Source organism: Oncorhynchus gorbuscha, linkage group LG03 (genome assembly GCF_021184085.1).
Source record: "Oncorhynchus gorbuscha isolate QuinsamMale2020 ecotype Even-year linkage group LG03, OgorEven_v1.0, whole genome shotgun sequence".
Lineage (NCBI taxonomy): Eukaryota > Metazoa > Chordata > Actinopteri > Salmoniformes > Salmonidae > Oncorhynchus > Oncorhynchus gorbuscha.
In genome coordinates this window covers 23,621,536-23,643,044 of record NC_060175.1, presented here as the reverse complement: position 1 = coordinate 23,643,044, position 21,509 = coordinate 23,621,536, and the positions used below count along the sequence as shown (strand labels likewise).

At 45.3% G+C, this 21,509-nt stretch overlaps 1 protein-coding gene across 1 annotated transcript; it reads right to left on the bottom strand.

Moving 5' to 3' along the window:
• Nucleotides 1–2,364: 2,364 nt before the first annotated feature.
• On the bottom strand, nucleotides 2,365–18,030 carry LOC124016601 (C->U-editing enzyme APOBEC-2-like). Its single transcript, XM_046332138.1, has 4 exons — nucleotides 17,540–18,030; nucleotides 13,121–13,345; nucleotides 11,722–12,030; nucleotides 2,365–2,751 (listed from the first exon to the last, which is right to left on the bottom strand). Exons 1-3 carry the CDS (start codon nucleotides 18,028–18,030, stop codon nucleotides 11,727–11,729), a joined length of 1,020 nt encoding a protein of 339 aa, XP_046188094.1. The 3' UTR covers nucleotides 2,365–2,751; nucleotides 11,722–11,726.
• Between the last annotated feature and the right edge of the window lie 3,479 nt (nucleotides 18,031–21,509).

Below are 21,509 nucleotides of genomic sequence, written 5' to 3'. Positions count from 1 at the left end.
ACTAGTTCCTCTAAAGCAGGGGTATCAAACTCATTCTACGGAGGGCCGACTGTCTGCGGGTTTTTGTTTTTCCTTTCAATTAAGACCTAGACAACCAGGTGAGGGGAGTACTAATTAACAACTTTAAATAATCAATCAAGTACAAGGGCGGAGCGAAAACCTGCAGACACTCAGTCTTCTGTAGAATGAGTTTAACACATGTGCTCTAAAGCACAGGTATTCAACTCTTACGAGGCCAGGGGCCTGCTGGTTTTATATTCTACCTGATAATGAATTGCAACCATCTGGTGTTTCAGGGAAACAAAAAATGCAGTGGAAGTGGCGTCGAGGTCCAGAGTTGAGTTTGAGGGCTCTAAAGGTTTCTTCCTTTATTTTTAACTTTTGAACATATACCCTACAGCTCTCTCCTCGACGTCTACTCTCCTTTATAATATTTCTATCACACTGTTATCTGAACACTTTACTGTATTCCTCTCTTCTCTCCTCCTATCTCTGCCTCCCTCTACCCCTGCCCTCCTCTCCTTTCCACTAACTTATCTCCACCCCTCCACTGTCCCCTCCTCTTCTCTCCACCCCTCCACTGTCCCCTCCTCTTCTCTCCACCCCTCCCCTGTCCCCTTCTCTTCTCTCCAGCAGGCGAGCAATGACAGAGCACCAGCTGATGCATGGCCATGGCAGGAACATGCAGACCTGAAGAGACTCATCTGGTTGTCCAGCACCATAGAGGGGCTCCACACCGCCCAGACCCGCTCCTCCTTCCTGCTGTCCCCCGCCGCCCTCAACCCCATCCCGGGCTACACCCCGGGCCTCTCCCCCGCCCTCAACCCCATCCAGGGCTACACCCCCCTGGCCTCTCCCCTGCTCTCAACCCACGCCCCGCTGGCTAACAGTCTGGGGAGACCAGCCACAAGCACAAGAGGTCAGTGGAGAAACTTATTCGGCCCCCACCTCATGGAACTCTCTGAAGGGTGATCCATAGACCCCTCAACTCCCTAACTACACTGCACACTTCCACAGTTACTTACCCCAGTGCTTCCCAGATCTCATACACTCATTATTTGAAATGAAATGATAATCAATATAGTCAAGGTGCTCAGAATCATCTCTATTTCTAATTCTTTGTCACTGCTTTGAATGTCAATGAGTATGTTAGGCTACTGTCTGCAAGTTGGTAACATGGACCATGTCTCTTCTTCATCGTTAGCTGCTTGGAGCCTGCTAGATTTGGCATGTTTTTCAGATATCAGATCTCTGTGAAGAAGTACTGTTAAGTCAGAGATGTAAATGTCACCTAGTGTTGTGTGCAACAATGCATGGTCGTCTCATTAAAATACACTTTCCTTATCTGCTGATGATGAGTTCAGTCATTCTTAAATGATTCTTTATTTACTCCAAAGCTCTCTTACATTCTATAAATGACTTCACAGGAACTGAGAGCCAGAAAAGCAGATTGCTCTGACTCCCCTGTCTCTGATGGTCGTTAACATGTTCTGTTTTAGTGCCTCTACTCCATGAAGGGTGGCTGACTGGTGCTCAGTATTCCGAGTCTGGAACGTGAGACTAGAGGCAGTGCTCTCAAGACTACGCTAGAGCACGGCTTTATCTAGATAACTCAACAACTCACAAGACTACGCTAGAGCACGGCTTTATCTAGATAACTCAACAACTCACAAGACTACGCTAGAGCATGACTTTATCTAGATAACTCAACAACTCACAAGACTACGCTAGAGCATGACTTTATCTAGATAACTCAACAACCCACAAGACTAGGCTAGAGTATGACTTTATCTAGATAACTCAACAACCCACAAGACTACGCTAGAGCATGACTTTATCTAGATAACTCAACAACCCACAAGACTACACTAGAGTATGAGTTTATCTAGATAACTCAACAACCCACAAGACTACGCTAGAGTATGACTTTATCTAGATAACTCAACAACTCACAAGACTACGCTAGAGCATGACTTTATCTAGATAACTCAACAACCCACAAGACTAGGCTAGAGTATGACTTTATCTAGATAACTCAACAACCCACAAGACTACGCTAGAGTATGACTTTATCTAGATAACTCAACAACCCACAAGACTATGCTAGAGCATAACTTTATCTAGATAACTCAACAACCCACAAGACTACGCTAGAGCATGACTTTATCTAGATAACTCAACAACTCACAAGACTACGCTAGAGCATGACTTTATCTAGATAACTCAACAACTCACAAGACTACGCTAGAGTATGACTTTATCTAGATAACTCAACAACCAAAGCTTCCTGCTCTGAGTTCCATGGATTCTTACCAGGCTTTCAACTAGCCCCCTGAATGTTGCCCTTGAAGAAGCAAACATTAGTGCAGATATGAAAAATTATATTTGTGTAGAGACAGTAGGAAACATACTTCGAGGACACAGAAGGAGAAGAACAAATTATTATAACTTCAATTGTAATAAAAAATAATATATAATTTATACTTGAATTATAACCCAGGAGTGCATCATTGCAAAGCCTTCTTCTTGACATTGACAATTAATCCACAGATGAACCAGCAAACACGCGTCCTGTGAGAACAACTCCAGAACGGAAAATGGAAGCTGCGACAGAGAGTTCCATATGGAGGGGAGGTCTGTAGCTGGCTTCATAGAGGGGTGTAGCGCAGGATGGCTTGACGCACAAGCACCCAAACTGCTCACATCACTGAGGATGCTGGGATAGTGGAGGTGGCAGGTGATGGGTGAATTCTAGAGCGAGAGAAGGAGAGAGAATATTGACATCTACAGCAACTCAAAATGTATTGCCATCGCCTCATCAGAAAGATAAGAAGAATACTACACATCTCATGGTTTGCTGACTAACCCAAAGGGAACTCCAACTAACCTTTATGGCTCTATTCAATCCGTATCGCGGAAGTACAGCGTTACAGCTCCATTGAAATTTAAAGGCAATATTTCCACGTTAGCGGATACTGCATTCCCAGTAAATGCTGCATTTCACTACACTCGCAATAACATCTGCTAACCATGTGGATGTGACCAATAAAGTTTGATTTGCATATGTCGGCTCCATCGGAAATGACCTTTACATTTCTACTGTGTTATCTGTAACGCTGCAGCAACTCAGACTGAATAGAGCACTAAGACGTTCTCTGAGGATCAGAACCCCAGGATTGAAGGTGAGCATCCAGTCTTCAGCACCATTCCTCCTTAATGTCAGCAGCTGCCCTCGTTAAGCAGCAGTTCATCAGCCAGGGGAATAGCTGTATCTGTTGGTCTGTCTCACTGGGGTCACCCTCGTTCGCTTTATTGCTCTGGCCTATTGGGCTGGCCCCTCACTGGCTTTGCATGTTCCATCTGTGAGATCATCTCTGGGATCAGTCTTGTGACTGCAGGTGTCTATGTGCATCCCGGCATACCTGCATGTGTAGAGGACTGCTAATTCTTATGTAGGTGACATTACTGCTATTGCATTGTTATAACTGAGACAACACATAACAACGTATTTTCATAGTAAAACAGGTTGGGCCCCATACAGGATACTCCTAGCCACAGGTGCTGGCCGGGAGTTCGGCCATAACTCCTCTGAAGATAGGGACGCACACACATTACACACTGACTCCTCTGAAGACAGGGACGACGCACATACAATACACACTAACTGCCGAGGACACACAGATAAGACATACACCCACACATTGGGAAGAAGAGACACAGCCTTGACTTGCAGACAAACTAGCACACACACATAATCTCCCTCCCAGCCGAACATTGTGTGACTGAAGATAGCGCACACACCAGATCCCCTTTTCAGCTGAACATGGTGTGACGACCAAGAACAGGCATGGCAGGATTCTACGATGAAGGACAGACAACAGAGCCAATGCCGGACGACTACACCCCAGCCTGATCCAATCCGAAGATCCGATCTCCTAGAAATCAACCTACTTTCTGTTGTGTATATGAAGCTTGTATTCACTGTTAGTGGTGCCTTTTTCTGCTAGTCTCTGATGAGCTAACAGAGGAGCCCGTATATACGTGTACCAGATATCTTTACTCTGAATAAACCTGTCGCTTGTCGTACAATTTACCACCTTGTCTGAATCGATCCTTAACCGGCTCATCCTTCTACATAACCTTTTATCAACAGAACTTGGTAGCAGAGGATGGTTTAATAACGGTCCGTCGAAGTGAGTTGATTTGGGTGTGAGAAGGAGAGTGACGGAAGGACGGTTGTAGGAAGACGGGTGAAGGAATTCGGGGGAGGACAACAATTCTGCTCAACTCGGTAAACTGATCACAAGGCGCACCACAAACAAGGTAAGCAAAACCTGTTAAATCAAACTTTGCATATTGTCGTATAGTCTATCCAAATTTTGATCAGTATTACCGAGTAAGTATGAATTCTTGTGTAAATTTATAATTTGCTGACAAGTTGAAAGTACAGTGAAGTGAACATATGTGGTACAAACCGGCGACGGCCGGGTGATTAAATCATTGATGAGATATCAGTAAGTGGATAGCTAATTACTATTCATTAAATCTGGCGCCGAGGGGATAAATTGTAATTTTGTCCTGTGACCCGGTCAGCGCAGTCTGATAGCTTTCAATGATGACGTATCACTTTTGAGGCCTGTGGTTCCGATAGGGGTTAGGAATAGAGATCAGTAGGGGATAGCTAATTACTATTCATTAAACCTGGCGCCGAGGGGGACAAATTGTAATTTTGTCCTGTGGCCCGGTCAAGGCCAGACTGATAAGAGATTCACTGATAGAGGTCGGACATTGGTATTAATTCTGATAGGGGTTAGCTCGATATGGATCAGGAATAAGAGATCAGTAGGGGATAGCTAACTACTATTCATTAAACCTGGCGCCGAGGGGGACAAATTGCAATTTTGTCCTGTGGCCCGGTCTAGGCCAGTCTGATGAGAGATTCTCTGATAAGGATCGGCTTTCAGGGGTCAGAGATATAACGTGTTGTTATGATAAGGATCAGCACGGTAGAGATTAGGGATAAAAATCAGTAAGGGGATAGTTAATTACTATTCATTAAACCTGGCGCCGAGAGGGGAAAAGATTGGCAACTTTGTCCCGCGACTCGGTCGAAGACCAGTCTGATAAGTAGTCCAAAAGATAAGCTGATAATGGTCAGAGAAAACGTGTATTTGTAACTGTTCATATTAAAATGTAATGTGGTTGTAATCGTCTCCATCAAGATTGTTGATGGTTTGAGAGAGAGAGAGAACTCAAGAAGGGTTATTGGATAAATCCGAAACTTATATGTTGTATGTAAACTTCCATGTTGTATGTATCTATAACTTCTGTGTAAAATGTATAATCAGGAACAAAATGACTGATGTATAATTGAAATAAGATCTGAGTATAATATTTAATATTGCGACTATATAGTCGAATAGATCCCTTGGTTGCGCGCTCCAACGAAAGCTATACCAACCCAATTGTTTTTCTCGAACTGAATATACAAGGAAAAGCTCTGAGATAAGGCAGAGTGTGAGCAATAGTGTCTCCTCGAATACATCGTTGTTATTAACTAACGACGGGCTAAGTATATTCTCATTATTTTCAAGTAGTCTGGTAAAATTCCGATTAAGTTACGATTATGGTAAAAAGATATCGCTGGACATTGGTGTGCCAGCCGATTGGCCAGTACTGTCGTCGGACGGTGTGTCTCACAAATCCTGACCGGTCAACTAAAAAGGGTAAGCAGACACCTGTTGTGGAAAACTAAAGTTCTGCACATTGGAGTTATACAAATTTAGTTTTGTGAGACACCTGTTTGATGTAAGTTACTAAATTTAAACTATTATGATGTGTGAGATTGGAAAATAGTTGAGAAAGTAATATCTCCATTGGCAACTGCAATTTTATTATTGATCAACCATACTTAATGGTGCATTGTGTATGGGATGTACTAGTATGCCTGGTTGGTAGGTGGTAACAGAGAACACTTACCACATGTATGAATGATGAGTAACGAGTGATCACCAAAGTGCGAATAGAAAGTCGTATGATGCGAACGTGATGCATTAGGCAGGGCCAAGTGTGAATGACGGATATTTAAATTGAATACTCGGACTTGAGACCGATTTAGCCGTAGGGAAAGGGTATCACTTGGGTTTCAGTAAAGGCATGGGTTGTTGGCAGTATTGTAGTGTACATGGAATATCGCTGGAAATGGAAAAGGTGTAGAGAACGCTGAAGTCCATTCTAGAATTCAATAAAGGCAGAGAGGATAAGGAGTGGAGGAGACTGGGTGAGAAGCTGTACAGAGTATGGACAGAAGGTGGGGCTATTGCATCTCCTACTGGTCTGCTTGCTGGGGAGAATGAGGATTTGTGTGTGTCTGGTATAAATTGAAGTTTACTGGCGTAAATGAAGATTTGTGAGACTCAAATCGTGTGCATGAAATACGTTTGATATTCAGTCGGGGACTAATATCGGTATGAATGAGGTCGGGGATTTTTATGATAAGAATGTTGAAAAAGTTGCAGGCTTGCTGATGAGAGTAATATCATAGAATATTGAGGGGGTGTGCATGACTGTTGGAAAAGGTGTTAAACTCTATTGACGTAAAATTCTGTGTGTAGAGTTATATTATGAGGTTTGAACTATACTAATATTGTGGAATTACATAATCAACATCTGAACATACTTACGATAAACATTAATTGAGCCACTGAGTAATAGATAAGATATACACTAGGTACGGGGCGACGGGTGTGGTCGATGTAAGACGGGAGTGGTGTTCTAACCAAGTGCTGAGAAATAAGGTAGATTTATTTTGTTCTTTTAATTAGTTTACACAAGTTCTTCCCGGTTATTGATTTTGGTTTGATTGTTCAGATAACACCACTGAAATTAAACAGGAGGTTAAGGTAGACTAACATTAGAATCTGTATTCATTATGGGGAACAATGAAAGGCCCGCAGAGGGGATTGCAGGCTGAGGTTTTTATGTTAAAGGGACAGTGCACATTTAACACAGTTGTGTGTGTGTCTAATGGCTGGGGATTTAAGAAGTATTTTTGGGGAGACAATTTGGAGAAACACGAATAAAACATGAAACACTGAGACAAATTATTTGAGTTTGAGGGGATTATCATAATTATTAGGTTTTGTTTTTGTAGTAAACGTTTTCCACGTTCCCAGAGACATGGTATTTTACAGATAGGGGAGAAGGCAGACGGAGGGGCCCTCCCCCGCACTGCAGAGACCTTGAAAGTTGGAGAGAAAGTGAGGAGAGTTTTGGAAGGGGGGCCAGGATAGGCAAAGATAGCAATTGCTGAGTGGAGACAGGGGGGAGAGTTGGACATGTAGAAAATGTAGGGGGCGCTCCTACAGGATAATGTCAGAACATAAGGATACTATACTAATCTTACCTAAGTCATTATTTAGAGTAGGTAATGTTGATACCTGGGCAAAGCCAGATATCAAAAGGGGATGGGTAAATTGTGGTCTAGGATAGGATGGGGACTATTGGATAAGAAACTAATAATTTAAAAAAATGTAAGCTAACAATTGGGCATAGAAGTTAAAGATGTAATCAGATAAAACATATGAGAAATTGTTTGTTAACCAAGCCTGTATGTCCAGGATTTTATGCATTACAGGTGAACTACAGGTGAAGTCACTCAATCCAGTCCCAGAGGCTTGGGGACCATAGAAGACCCCTGGTGACAGCTAGCTGAAAGAGCTACCCAGATTCATATCGCACGGCGGAAGGGTAAGACACTTTTTCACTGTCGGACAATAAACAGAGTTCGGGAGAAGAACTGGAATTAACAGAATTCCGGGGGCTAACTCTCGAATGAAGTAAACCCTACCTGTCCTATCACCCCTGTTTTTGTCCATAGAAGTGAGGATGTGTCTGGCTCTGGCTAAGTGATGTGTATTTTGTTCCAAAATGAACATACGAGATCCCTAGATCTGGGTAGACAGGAAGTTAGAGTAGAGATTACATGATAACTGACTTCGGGGGGGGGGATCCCACAAGGGTGGATAGGTTTTCCATGATATGGGGGAAACCTGGGAGCAATGTTGAACTTTGTAAAGGTGATGAAATCCTACTAACCATCAAAACTATTAAGCTCTCTGATGCAGGCACTCACACCCTCGGACTACAAAGGACGAGGACAGACATGATGGGTGTGTTTTCTATTAAGGTACTGCCAAGACCAGAGGTAACCAGACACACTCCTCTACCACCACTGTGTTAAAAATACCATTCAGGTAATTAATGTTAGAGACTATTCGGCTATTGATCAATTAGGAACTGGGACTGGTTTTGATTATGGGAGATTGCCTGAAGCTGATTGCAGTAGTAACATAACCATTAATTCCACTTGGCCAGTTACAGGCCTAAACCAAACTAGTGGTCTGGCTGATGTGAGGTGGATGTGTGGAGCCAAAAAGAGTGCTGAGACCCATTCTTAGAAGAGAATGGCAAGATCTGACCAGTGATAATTCCACTGACCATTGTTGATGTTGCTGCTGAACAGCTGCTGAGTTCTGTAACCAGGGGACCTGAAAACATTCCATCCCATGGGAGACATAGACGTAGTGCTCCATGGACAGAGGATGTAGTTGACATACACTAACCTGTTGGGAGTGCCAGTGGGGGTTCCTCATGAGTTTCAGGCCTTGGGTAGGAATGATGGACTCTGGCACTTACTACCTAGTATGGGTCCAGCCATAGTGGATGCTAGACAGACTGCATGGATTAATTATATCTACTATAATCAACAGCGTTTGGTGAATTACTCCCGTGATGCACTCACTGGTATGTCTGAACAGCTTGAGGCCACATTTGGGGTTTCCAGACAGAATAGACTTGCCTTGGATATGCTTCTTGCCAGTCAGTGGGACGTCTGCAAGATGTTCGGTAAACAATGTTGCATGTATATTCCTAATAATACCAGTCCAGATGATATCTAGGGCGGGCTTGATGCACAATCTGCTAAAATGAGGTCCACGGAGGGGGGTGGAGGAGTCTGTTCTCTTGGCCTGGTTTGGTAAGTACACTGGTATGATGGTTACTGGATTTCTGACCCTAATTCTTGTATTATTTGTTATTGATGTGATGTGCTGCTTGCATCATACTGTGTTCTAAGAAATATGTTACAGATATGGTGAACGCTTCAGGCATGTTGCCTTTGCTTGATGTTCCAGTTGGAGATGCCGATACGGAAGAATGCTTTCAGGAGAGGATGGGACTGACTGAGGATGACCCATGGTATGCTGTGGGTGAGGTAGTAGAATAATTTTACACCACCACAGTCCCTTGTTATACATTTTTATGATACGTTTTCTTTCCAGTATGTTTGTTCTCCCTGTTGTAAAGGTTTAGAGTCCCTGGGTGGCAAGGAGCCCACCTGGTACAGGATAGGAGTAGCTGAGAGGACCAGATGGTTTCTAATAATTCTTTACTCTGTTTTCCATGACCAAAATTTTATCCTACATCTTACATGTCAATAACAATAAAGTTTTATCCTGTTTTTGATAAGTGACACCCTTGTGGGTGACAAAAGGGGGAAACAAAAGCATACAACAAAGGCATATATCACTTGTTATTAATAATACACTTTTTATTATTTTCATGAAATGCTATGACTGCTGAAATAAAGGATAATGAGTGACACCCTAGCGGGTGTCAAAAGGGGGACTTAGATTTCACACTATTTTCTTTTGTTCAGTTTTTGAATGAGCTGTTCTCTTTTGACATGAAGGTAGTTTAAACTTTGTAACTGTTATATGATTCATTGCTGAATTTGTGTTCACACCCTTGGGGTTATTTTAAATTATAGCCATTACCATATATAAGATTGAATATTATCTGCTGTTGCCTTGTGTGGAGGTATGTATGTGTTATGCTACCTAGCTGATTTGAAACATTGTTAAAAGTATCAGGGCCATGGGACTTTCTCATGCTGGAAAAATACAGAAGGGAGGGCACATTCAGAGCGTGGGTTGCGAGAACAAGCGGTCTTTTTGTTAGATAACAGGAGCCAGGTGCGAGATAACGGTATGGAGCATGAGACCCATCTTTCAGTTTTTGCAGCCATTTTAGGAGGGGGATCCAGTTGCTTATATTGATTAAGCTTCTCCATTGTATGTCGTGTCCCATCTGGGATGGGAAGAGGGGGAAATTATTTTTCTTTGTGGGCCATTTCCGTATAGACTTACCTAGCATAGGCTATTTTTCCTTTTTGGATTATGTTTTCGTTTTTGCTTGGAGTAATGTATCTGGACTATATCACATCTCTTAGGAGATGTGAAGAGAGGGAGCAGGAAAAAGTTGGCTTATGTAGAATATCATTTTTCCTTTCATTTTGAGCTGTTGTTCTCCGCTCTGTTACATGAGGGTTGTAAGTTCCTAGGTGGCTGGTAGCCAACTTAGTACATAGTGGGATTGAGTTGGGAACATGGTGGGAATACATATACATCCATTTATTTTTAATGTTGTGCCTTATTTCATAGCCCCTTTGGGAAAAGTTTTCTTTTGTATCAGAATCTAGTTAGGTTGTGTCACGTCTCTGGGGAGACGTGAAGAGAGGGATTTGTAGAGGACTGCTAATTCTTATGTAGGTGACATTACTGCTATTGCATTGTTATAACTGAGACAACACATAACAACGTATTTTCATAGTAAAACAGGTTGGGCCCCATACAGGATACTCCTAGCCACAGGTGCTGGCCGGGAGTTCGGCCATAACTCCTCTGAAGATAGGGACGCACACACATTACACACTGACTCCTCTGAAGACAGGGACATACAATACACACTAACTGCCGAGGACACACAGATAAGACATACACCCACACATTGGGAAGAAGAGACACAGCCTTGACTTGCAGACAAACTAGCACACACACATAATCTCCCTCCCAGCCGAACATTGTGTGACTGAAGATAACGCACACACCAGATCCCCTTTTCAGCTGAACATGGTGTGACGACCAAGAACAGGCATGGCAGGATTCTACGATGAAGGACAGACAACAGAGCCAATGCCGGACGACTACACCCCAGCCTGATCCAATCCGAAGATCCGATCTCCTAGAAATCAACCTACTTTCTGTTGTGTATATGAAGCTTGTACTCACTGTTAGTGGTGCCTTTTTCTGCTAGTCTCTGATGAGCTAACAGAGGAGCCCGTATATACGTGTACCAGATATCTTTACTCTGAATAAACCTGTCGCTTGTCGTACAATTTACCACCTTGTCTGAATCGATCCTTAACCGGCTCATCCTTCTACATAACCTTTTATCAACACATGTGAAGAGTTTATTTCCAAAACTCTATATCCACCAATTTTTCACATTGTGTTTTTTCATCAGAAATTATTGCTTATGGGTACCTTCATGCTTGTGTAAAATATAACAGTTATTTGTTAGATATTTGTTACACTTCACTGTGTAAAAGCTAGCAGTACTACTTATTTATCTGAGAGTGAGCCTGATATATAACATTATGCAAAATAACATGATTATTTGTCTCTATGAAACCATGAAGTAACAGATTTTAAACAGCGTCTGTCATTGAACAATAAACAATAAGATAATTTACCAACATTTCTGAAAATGGATATCTAGCTTTTTGGAATGCAACTCTTCATGTGTATCTAGCCTTCATTAGTGTGCATATGTAGCCCTATCAAATGCATGCATACGTGTGTTCCTCTCCCTTACACTCACTGTGATCACTGCATGATTTCGGCCAGTTTCTCATGGTAGTACTCATAGTTGTCCTGGCAGTCCTCCCAGGGGGTGAACGTTAGGTCGTTGTTCTCTACAAAAGTGTCCCAGACATAGGTGAAGTCCATGGGCTTCATCATCCTCAGCTTGCAGCCCGCTTGAGACAGAGCATTTAGCCCCGCTTGGATCTCTTGCTCCTCCCACTCAAACAGCCGGGCTGAAAATAGGGTCATCTTGACGGTCTTCCTTGCCCGGAGGACCTCTGCGATCTTAGCCGCGCAGGCCGCACAGGGGCTGGATGACATGTACCTGGGACAGGGGAGAGGGTTAAGATGAATTAGGCACATGTGAGGAGGTCATAGAGAGGGTTCTAATCTTTTAATTTAGTGCTGCTAACTTCCTGTGAAACGGGCCACAGCTGGGTAGATACTATGTGTATGTATGTGCGACTGTGTATTTGACATGTGGCAGAGTATTTAAGAGATAGTTACAAGGTGACAGTTTATTTGAGAGATAGATACCAGGTGACTGCATGTTTGAGAGATACAAACCAGGTGACAGACAGTGTATGAGAGATAGTTACCAGGTGACAGGTTATTTGACCGATAGTTACCAGGTGACAGTGTATGTGAGAGATAGTTACAAGGTGACAGTTTATTTGAGAGATAGATACCAGGTGACTGCATGTTTGAGAGATACAAACCAGGTGACAGACAGTGTATGAGAGATAGTTACCAGGTAACAGGTTATTTGACCGATAGTTACCAGGTGACAGTGTATGTGAGAGATAGTTACAAGGTGACAGTTTATTTGAGAGATAGATACCAGGTGACTGTATGTTTGAGAGATACGCACCAGGTGACAGTGTATTTGAGAGATAGTTACGAGGTGACAGTTTATTTGAGAGATAGATACCAGGTGACTGCATGTTTGAGAGATACAAACCAGGTGACAGACAGTGTATGAGAGATAGTTACCAGGTAACAGGTTATTTGACCGATAGTTACCAGGTGACAGTGTATGTGAGAGATAGTTACAAGGTGACAGTTTATTTGAGAGATAGATACCAGGTGACTGTATGTTTGAGAGATACGCACCAGGTGACAGTGTATTTGAGAGATAGATACCAGGTGACTGCATGTTTGAGAGATACAAACCAGGTGACAGACAGTGTATGAGAGATAGTTACCAGGTGACAGGTTATTTGACCGATAGTTACCAGGTGACAGTGTATGTGAGAGATAGTTACAAGGTGACAGTTTATTTGAGAGATAGATACCAGGTGACTGTATGTTTGAGAGATGCGCACCAGGTGACAGTGTATTTGAGAGATACGCACCAGGTGACAGTGTATTTGAGAGTTACGCACCAGGTGACAGTGTATTTGAGAGATACGTACCAGGTGACAGTGTATTTGACAGCAGGGTCGTAGTCTTGGAGAGTCTGGAGGAAGAAGGCCTGCTCAGCGTGGGCTCCCAAGTGTTCATCCTCCAGGTAACCTCTCATCAGACCATCATCAGCTTTGCCCTTGTCCACCAGGTAACACAGGAACGTCTTGTTCCGACCTGACGAGTACTCCACGTTCTTGAACTGGAACTTGAATTGGAACGGGTCGATGCGGTCCCTGGATGGAGAGGGAATATGGGGATGGGGTTAATTAACGAATGGGAGAAGGGTTCTCTATCATCAGTACACTGTTCAAGGTTATGGAGGTCTGATTTAACATTTTGTCATCCCAAACTTAATTGATTGTGTTATAGTATGTCATATTATTATTATGAAGTGTGTACAGTTCAACAACATGACCTGTGTATTATAACAGCTGTTCACATGTGCCTCTCCTTAGATACCACCCCAGTTACTGTAACATATGTTTCAGTTTGGTTCTCTCCCAAAAATATTTATATGTTTGGGTAGGCCAGGGTGTGACATGGGTTTATATGTTGTATTTCGTATTGGGGTTTGTATTACTAGGGAGTGTGTATTATTAGGGGTGTGTCTAGTTAGGCTTGGCTGCCTGAGGCGATTCCTAATTGGAGTCAGCTGATTCTCGTTGTCTCGGATTGGGAACCGTATTTAGGCAGCCTGAGTGCGCGTTGTATTTCGTGGGTGATTGTACCTGTCTTTGTGTTAGTCACCAGATAGGCTGTATTAGTTTCACTCGTTTGTTGTTTTCGTATTTTCAGTTATTTCATGTACCGCTATTTTCTTCATTAAAAGTCATGAGTAACCTACACGCTGCATTTCGGTCTGACTCTCTTCAAACAGCAGACGAACTTCATTACAGGATGGCTTTAAATACACTCCTGGGGGCATTTTACCCCCTGGATCAGTGACCTCTGTGTTATTTAAAACCAGACAAAAAAGACACACCGAAATAGGGGATCAGAGGGGGTGGCTGCCTGTGTCACGCCTTGGTCATTGTATTTTGTGTTTTTGTTATATGTTTGGGTAGGCCAGGGTGTGACATGTATGTTGTTTTTCGTATTGGGGTTTGTAGTATTTGGGATCACGGCTGATTAAGGGTGTTGTATAGGCTTGGCTGCCTGAGGCGATTCTCAATCAGTCAGGTGATTCTCGTTGTCTCTGATTGGGAACCGTATTTAGGCAGCCTGAGTTTCGCTTTGTATTTCGTGGGTGATTGTTCCTGTCTCTGTGTTGTAGTCACCAGATAGGCTGTAATTAGCTTCACGTTCCGTTCTGTTGTTTTTGTATTTAGTATCAGTTATTTCATCTACCGCGTTTTCTTTCATTAAAGTCATGAGTAACCAACACGCTGCATTTCGGTCCGACTCTCTTTCTTCAACAGACGAACGCAGTTACATAATCACCCACCACTCACGGACCGAGCAGTGTGTAAACTGGCAGCAGCGAAAGGAGGACGTTATGGACGGTAGAGGAATGGAGTATACGACGTGGGAAGAAATCGACAGGTGGGCGGCCGACCCAGAGAGAGTGCAGGCGCCCGCCTGGGATTCGCTTCAGCAGTGCGAAGAGGGCTACAGGCGAATGGAGTCAAAAACGAAAACAACGCGACGCAGAGCGAAAACCAAAAGTAACCCCCAAATATTTATTGGGGGAGAGCGCAGAGAGAGAGTGACTGAGTCAGGGTTCAGACCTGAGCCAACTCTCCCTGTTAATCGTGAAGAGCAGTTGCAGTGGGAGAGGCTGCACCACTTGGAGAATTGGACATGGGAGGAGGAATTAGACGGTAAAGGACCTTGGGCTCAGCCAGGAGAATATTGCCGTCCCAAGGAAGAAATAGAAGCGGCTAAAGCGGAGAGGCGCTGGTATGAGGAGGCAGCACGGCGACACGGATGGAAGCCTGAAAAGCAGCCCCAAAAAAATTATTGGGGGGGGGCTAGAAGGGAGTATGGTTATGCCAGGTAGGAGACCTGCGCAAACTCCCTGTGCTCACCGTTGGGCTAGAGAGACCGGGCAGGCACCGTGTTATGCTATGGAGCGCACGGTGTTTCCAGTGCGGGTGCAGAGCCAGGTGCGGCACATACCAGCCCTTCCTATTGGCCGGGCTAGAGTGGGCATCGAGCCAGGTAAGCTTGGGCAGGCTCGGTGCTCAAGAGCTCCAGTGCGCCTGCACGGTCCGGTCTATCCAGAGCCACCTCCACACACCAGTCCTCCGGTAGCAGCTCCCTGCACCAGGCTTCCTGTGCGTGTCCTCGATCCAGTACCACCAGTTCCAGCACCACGCACCAGGCCTCCAGTGCGCCTCGCCTGTTCAGCGCAGCCAGCGCTTTTCTCCTCTCCTGCGCTGTCGGAGTCTCCCGCCTGTTTAGCGCAGCCAGAGCCTTTCTCCTCTCCTTCGCTGCCGGAGTGTCCCGTCTGCCCAGCGCCGCCAGTGCCGCCAGTCTGCCCAGCTCCGCCAGTGCTCCCAGTCTGCCCAGCGCCGCCAGTGCTCCCAGTCTGCCCAGCGCCACCAGTGCTCCCAGTCTGCCCAGCGCCGCCAGTCTGCCCAGCGCCGCCAGTCTGCCAAGCGCCGCCAGTGCTCCGAGTCTGCCAAGCGCCGCCAGTGCTCCGAGTCTGCCAAGCGCCGCCAGTGCCGCCAGTCAGCCCAGCGCTGCCAGACAACCAGTCTCTTCCAGATCTGCCAGACAACCAGTCTCTTCCAGATCTGCCAGACAACCAGTCTCTTCCAGATCTGCCAGACAACCAGTCTCTTCCAGATCTGCCAGACAACCTGAATCTTCCAGTTCCGCCAGCCAGCCAGGATTTACCGGAGCCTACTACCTGCCTGAGCTTCATCTCAGTACTGGGCTTCCTCTCAGTACTGGGCTTCCTCTCAGTACTTGCCTTCCCCTCAGTCCCGGGCTGCCCCTCAGTCCCGGGCTGCCCCTCAGTCCCGGGCTGCCCCTCAGTCCCGGGCTGCCCCTCTGTCCCGGGCTGCCCCTCTGTTCCGGGCTGCCCCTCTGTTCCGAGCTGCCCCTCTGTCCCGAGCTGCCCCTCTGTCCCGAGCTGCCCCTCTGTCCCGAGCTGCCCCTCTGTCCCGAGATGCCCCTCTGTCCCGAGATGCCCCTCAGTCATGAGCTGCCCCTCAGTCACGAGCTGCTCCTCAGTTATGTGGGGATCTGGGTGAGGACTATTAGGCCATGGTCGGCGGAGAGGGTGGATTATCCCAGGACGCGAAGGGGAGGAACAAGGACATTAATGGAGTGGGGTCCACGTCCCGAGCCGGAACCGCCACCATGGACAGACGCCCACCCGGACCCTACCTATGCTTTTGAGGTGCGTCCGGGAGTCCGCACCTTAGGGGGGGGTTCTGTCACGCCTTGGTCATTGTATTTTGTGTTTTTGTTATATGGTTGGGTAGGCCAGGGTGTGACATGGGTTTATATGTTGTTTTTCGTATTGGGGTTTGTAGTATTTGGGATCGCAGCTGATTAGGGGTGTTGTATAGGCTTGGCTGCCTGAGGCAATTCTCAATCAGTCAGGTGATTCTCGTTGTCTCTGATTGGGAACCGTATTTAGGCAGCCTGAGTTTCGCTTTGTATTTCGTGGGTGATTGTTCCTGTCTCTGTGTTGTAGTCACCAGATAGGCTGTAATTAGCTTCACGTTCCGTTCTGTTGTTTTTGTATTTAGTATCAGTTATTTCATGTACCGCGTTTTCTTTCATTAAAGTCATGAGTAACCAACACGCTGCATTTCGGTCCGACTCTCTTTCTTCAACAGACGAACGCCGTTACAGCCTGGCTGGAACAGCAGACAGATGAAAGAGCTGGCAGCAGGTATGGCCACCTTTTGAGATCTTTCTGAGTGGGAATGTTCTCTCTTGTCACTGGGATCTTATTTTGGGTGTAGACCTTTGGTAATGCAAGAAATGTGTCACCTTCCACATTGCCAATCTCTAATCCAGATATCTCAAAGCCCTTGGTAGGACTCTCCTGCCCCATAGTGCGTAACAGAATTTCAGTCTCACTGCCTTTAGCTTGCAACTGCCTCATGAGTCTCTCCGTACAAAATGTTGCTGAGCTACCAGAATCGAGAAATGCATAGGTTAACGTAGACTTGCTTCTATTTGCCATCTTTACTTGAACTGGCACAATCGCAAGTGCACAATCTGTACCGGCCCCGGTATCTTCACCAGCTTCCAGTGAAACAAGTGCACTGCTGACAGTCTCCTCCCGCTTTACTGCTACACCCCTCGTATCTGCCTTCAGAGATCTAAATCTCTCTCTTCCTTCAATGTGCAGGATAGTGGGGTGCTTTCTTTGACATTTCTGACAGGTCATCCTTCTTTTACATTCTTTGCTTAAGTGTCCTCTCATCAAACAGCCAAAACAAAGGCCTTTTGATCTCAGAAACTCAACCTTGGCTTCGTGTGGCTGTGCCTTCACCTGTTGGCAGTCGACCAGGAAATGCTCACCAGCGCAAAATACACATGAGATACTGGGAGCATCAGAAGGGTAGGCGCCTGGTTTCTTGATTTTGAATGTTTGTTCTTTTAGGGGTTTTTCCGAGTCACAATCTGCCACTACATCTACTGCAGTGGCAAAGCTGCTTCCCCTACTCTTGGACTTGAACTGCTGTTTAAAGTCAGCTTCTGTTTTAGTTTTAAAAAACCTTTTGTTGGACAGGGGATCTTGGATATCTCCGTACAACGGATCCTGCAGTATTTTGGCCTGTTTTTCCATGAACGTCACAAGGTCACTGAACTGGGCCTTCAGGTGGCTTCTCTCTAAAATATCACATGCCGTAGACCTCCATTTTTCCCTTAGGTTGTAGGGAAGTTTTGACATGATCAACTTTATGTTGGAGGGAAGATTAAGCTCTTCCATGTTCTGTAGGTCTTGCATAGCGTTACAGCATCCTCTAAGATAGAGTGCATAGCCACCCAGTCCCTTTCCATCATCCGGTTTGATGTTTATCCAGTTCCAAGCTTTTTCCATGTAAGCAGTGGTGACTTTGATTTCATTGCCAAAGTGTTCCTTTAACAACCTCTTAGCCTCTGCATAGCCTCTTCTGGCTTCCATATGCAGACAACTACGGACCAGATCCTTGGGCTGACCAGAGGTGTACTGTTCCAGGTAATAGAGCCTATCCTGGTGACTGCTTGTCTTATCTACTATTCCATGCTCAAATGCATGCATAAATGGCCTAAAGTTTAGAGGATCACCGTCAAACATAGGTATCTCCCTAACAGGGAGTGTGGCCTGTTTGTGCTGTAGTACAAGGATGTCAGCAATTTCATTCTGCCTTTGCATGACAGTAGAGAGGTTATCATGGCTGGTATTATGGCTGATACCCGCAGTGTTGATTCTGTGATGATTGCTAGACCTTGCTGTTGGCTGCTGAAGGGTGTGGTTTATGACTGTTTTCTGAATAGGTTTTGATGGCTTTGTGGTCGGTTGTTGTAAAACTCTTTGTAGTGGGGTCTTTGGAACTGCACCTAATGCAGCTAATACAACAGGTGATGTTTCAGGTTCCTTATAGACCTCGGGTTCCTGGTTCTCATAATAAGAGTTCATTCCATCTTCTTGGCTTAGAAAATGGGCTGCCACAGAATGGGATTGAGAAGTTGACTCAACACTCTCCAGGACCTTCAGTTTGGCATTATATGCTGCTATGTCCGTTTCCAGTGTCATTTTTTCCATCCTAACATTCAGTTGAGCTTTATGTTGTTCCATTCGAGCTTTCTCCAGTTCCAATGCATGCTTGTCCTGTAATGATGCTTGGCGAGCTAGTAGAGCTGCTCGTTCTGCCTCAGCTTTTAGGCGTGCAGAGGACACTGAGGAAGCAGTTTTAGAAGACTTAGTTTTACTTGATGTTTTTGACACATTGGAAATGCTGTTGTGTGGTTCAATGAGCGTTTGTGGCTCGATTTCAGCTTTTTTCCATATTTCCACCTCTTTCAGGAAATGTTCATAAGTTCTCATTCTTGGTTGATAATAGTTAATGCTCTCCTGTTCATGTTCCTCCTCTGTGACCAGCTCTAGCACAGAATTATGAGCATTCTTAAAGTCATTGAGAACAGCATGAAATGCTTCAAGATTCTCATCCACAATTTCAATGTTTCCTCCATCAACAAGAAGGGCTTTTATTTCATTCATTTTGCGTGTACACACTCCAAGTTTGCCTCTCCGGGCTGCATAGAGTGAATTTAGATGCTCCTCTGCCCTCTCCAGTGGAGTCTTATTTTGGATTTCATCCTCCATCATTCACTTTTAGTTCACTCAATTTACAATGACACAGTTGTTGGTTTTTGATTGTTAAACGTAATGCCCCTTTAGACCTCCTTTAATGCTTTAAAACACAGTCCTCCATTTCAGCATATTGACCCATTTTGAATTGAACATGTGCAAGTTCAGCATTTTAGATGCGTTTTAAACATTTCATCCCATTATAAGTTGTCCCTTTAATGGAGTTTAAACACGCAGTATCTCTAGATCCTTAGATTGCATTCGTTGCGTTGATGCATTGCATTTCCACGTTAGGCCAAATATTAGACATCAGATTAGGCTAGATTATCAGATTAGAGTGATTATCTTAATTTACCAAGGTTAGCTAGCCAGCTATTTGTCGTCCTTAACGTGGGAGACTCTGCTAGCTAGCCAACAGCTAGCCAACATCTTCCAAATAGAACTCAACAACCCGGTTGCATTCACAGGTAGTATCACATTTTCATTTCATTTCATTACAGTACAACGGTTTGATTTGTTTGATTGTAGCTAGCTACATAGCTAGCTACATAGCCGTCTTTGTATCAAAGATAATTGTGTAGTCTAGAGTGATTTTCTAGGTTAGCTAGCCAGCTATTGTCGTTCTTTTAACGCAACGTAACGTAATCAACACTGCTAGCTAGCCAGCTAGCCCCCGAATAGCAGCACTGTAGAAACTATTACACTCAACGGAACGACTTGATTAGTGTAGTGTCAACAACGCAGCCACTGCCAGCTAGCCTACAAAGTCAACAACGCAGCCACTGCCAGCTAGCCTACTTCAGCAGTACTGTATCATTTTAATCATTTTAGTCAATAAGATTCTTGCTACGTAAGCTTAACTTTCTGAACATTCGAGACGTGTAGTCCACTTGTCATTCCAATCTCCTTTGCATTAGCGTAGCCTCTTCTGTAGCCTGTCAACTATGTGTCTGTTTATCCCTGTTCTCTCCTCTCTGCACAGACCATACAAACGCTCCACACCGCGTGGCCGCGGCCACCCTACTCTGGTGGTCCCAGCGCGCACGACCCACGTGGAGTTCCAGGTCTCCGGTAGCCTCTGGAACTGCCGATCTGCGACCAACAAAGCAGAGTTCATCTCAGCCTATGCCTCCCTCCAGTCCCTCGACTTCTTGGCACTGACGGAAACATGGATCACCACAGACAACACTGCTACTCCTACTGCTCTCTCTTTGTCCGTCCACGTGTTCTCGCACACCCCGAGAGCTTCTGGTCAGAGGGTTGGTGGCACCGGGATCCTCATCTCTCCCAAGTGGTCATTCTCTCTTTCTCCCCTTACCCATCTGTCTATCGCCTCCTTTGAATTCCATGCTGTCACAGTTACCAGCCCTTTCAAGCTTAACATCCTTATCATTTATCGCCCTCCAGGTTCCCTCGGAGAGTACATCAATGAGCTTGATGCCTTGATAAGCTCCTTTCCTGAGGACGGCTCACCTCTCACTGTTCTGGGCGACTTTAACCTCCCCACGTCTACCTTTGACTCATTACTCTCTGCCTCCTTCTTTCCACTCCTCTCCTCTTTTGACCTCACCCTCTCACCTTCCCCCCCTACTCACAAGGCAGGCAATATGCTCGACCTCATCTTTACTAGATGCTGTTCTTCCACTAACCTCATTGCAACTCCCCTCCAAGTCTCCGATCACTACCTTGTATCCTTTTCCCTCTCGCTCTCATCCAACACCTCCCACACTGCCCCTACTCGGATGGTATTGTGCCGTCCCAACCTTCGCTCTCTCTCCCCTGCTACTCTCTCCTCTTCCATCCTATCATCTCTTCCCTCTGCTCAAACCTTCTCCAACCTATCTCCTGATTCTGCCTCCTCAACCCTCCTCTCCTCCCTTTCTGCATCCTTTGACTCTCTAAGTCCCCTATCCTCCAGGCCGGCTCGGTCCTCCCCTCCCGCTCCGTGGCTCGATGACTCATTGCGAGCTCACAGAACAGGGCTCCGGGCAGCCGAGCGGAAATGAGGGAAAACTCGCCTCCCTGCGGACCTGGCATCCTTTCACTCCCTCCTCTCTACATTTTCCTCCTCTGTCTCTGCTGCTAAAGCCACTTTCTACCACTCTAAATTCCAAGCATCTGCCTCTAACCCTAGG

What these genes read in the sequence shown, in the direction of transcription:
- LOC124016601 (XM_046332138.1), bottom strand. Translation starts at nt 18,030, where the DNA reads ATGCAAGACCTACAGAACATGGAAGAGCTTAATCTTCCCTCCAACATA. An exon ending in CCACACGAAGCCAAGGTTGA is followed by an intron (nt 13,346 to 17,539) that starts GTTTCTGAGATC and finishes CTCTCCATCCAG; the next exon opens with GGACCGCATCGACCCGTTCC. An exon ending in GTCAAATACACTGTCACCTG is followed by an intron (nt 12,031 to 13,120) that starts GTACGTATCTCT and finishes CCCCTGTCCCAG; the next exon opens with GTACATGTCATCCAGCCCCT.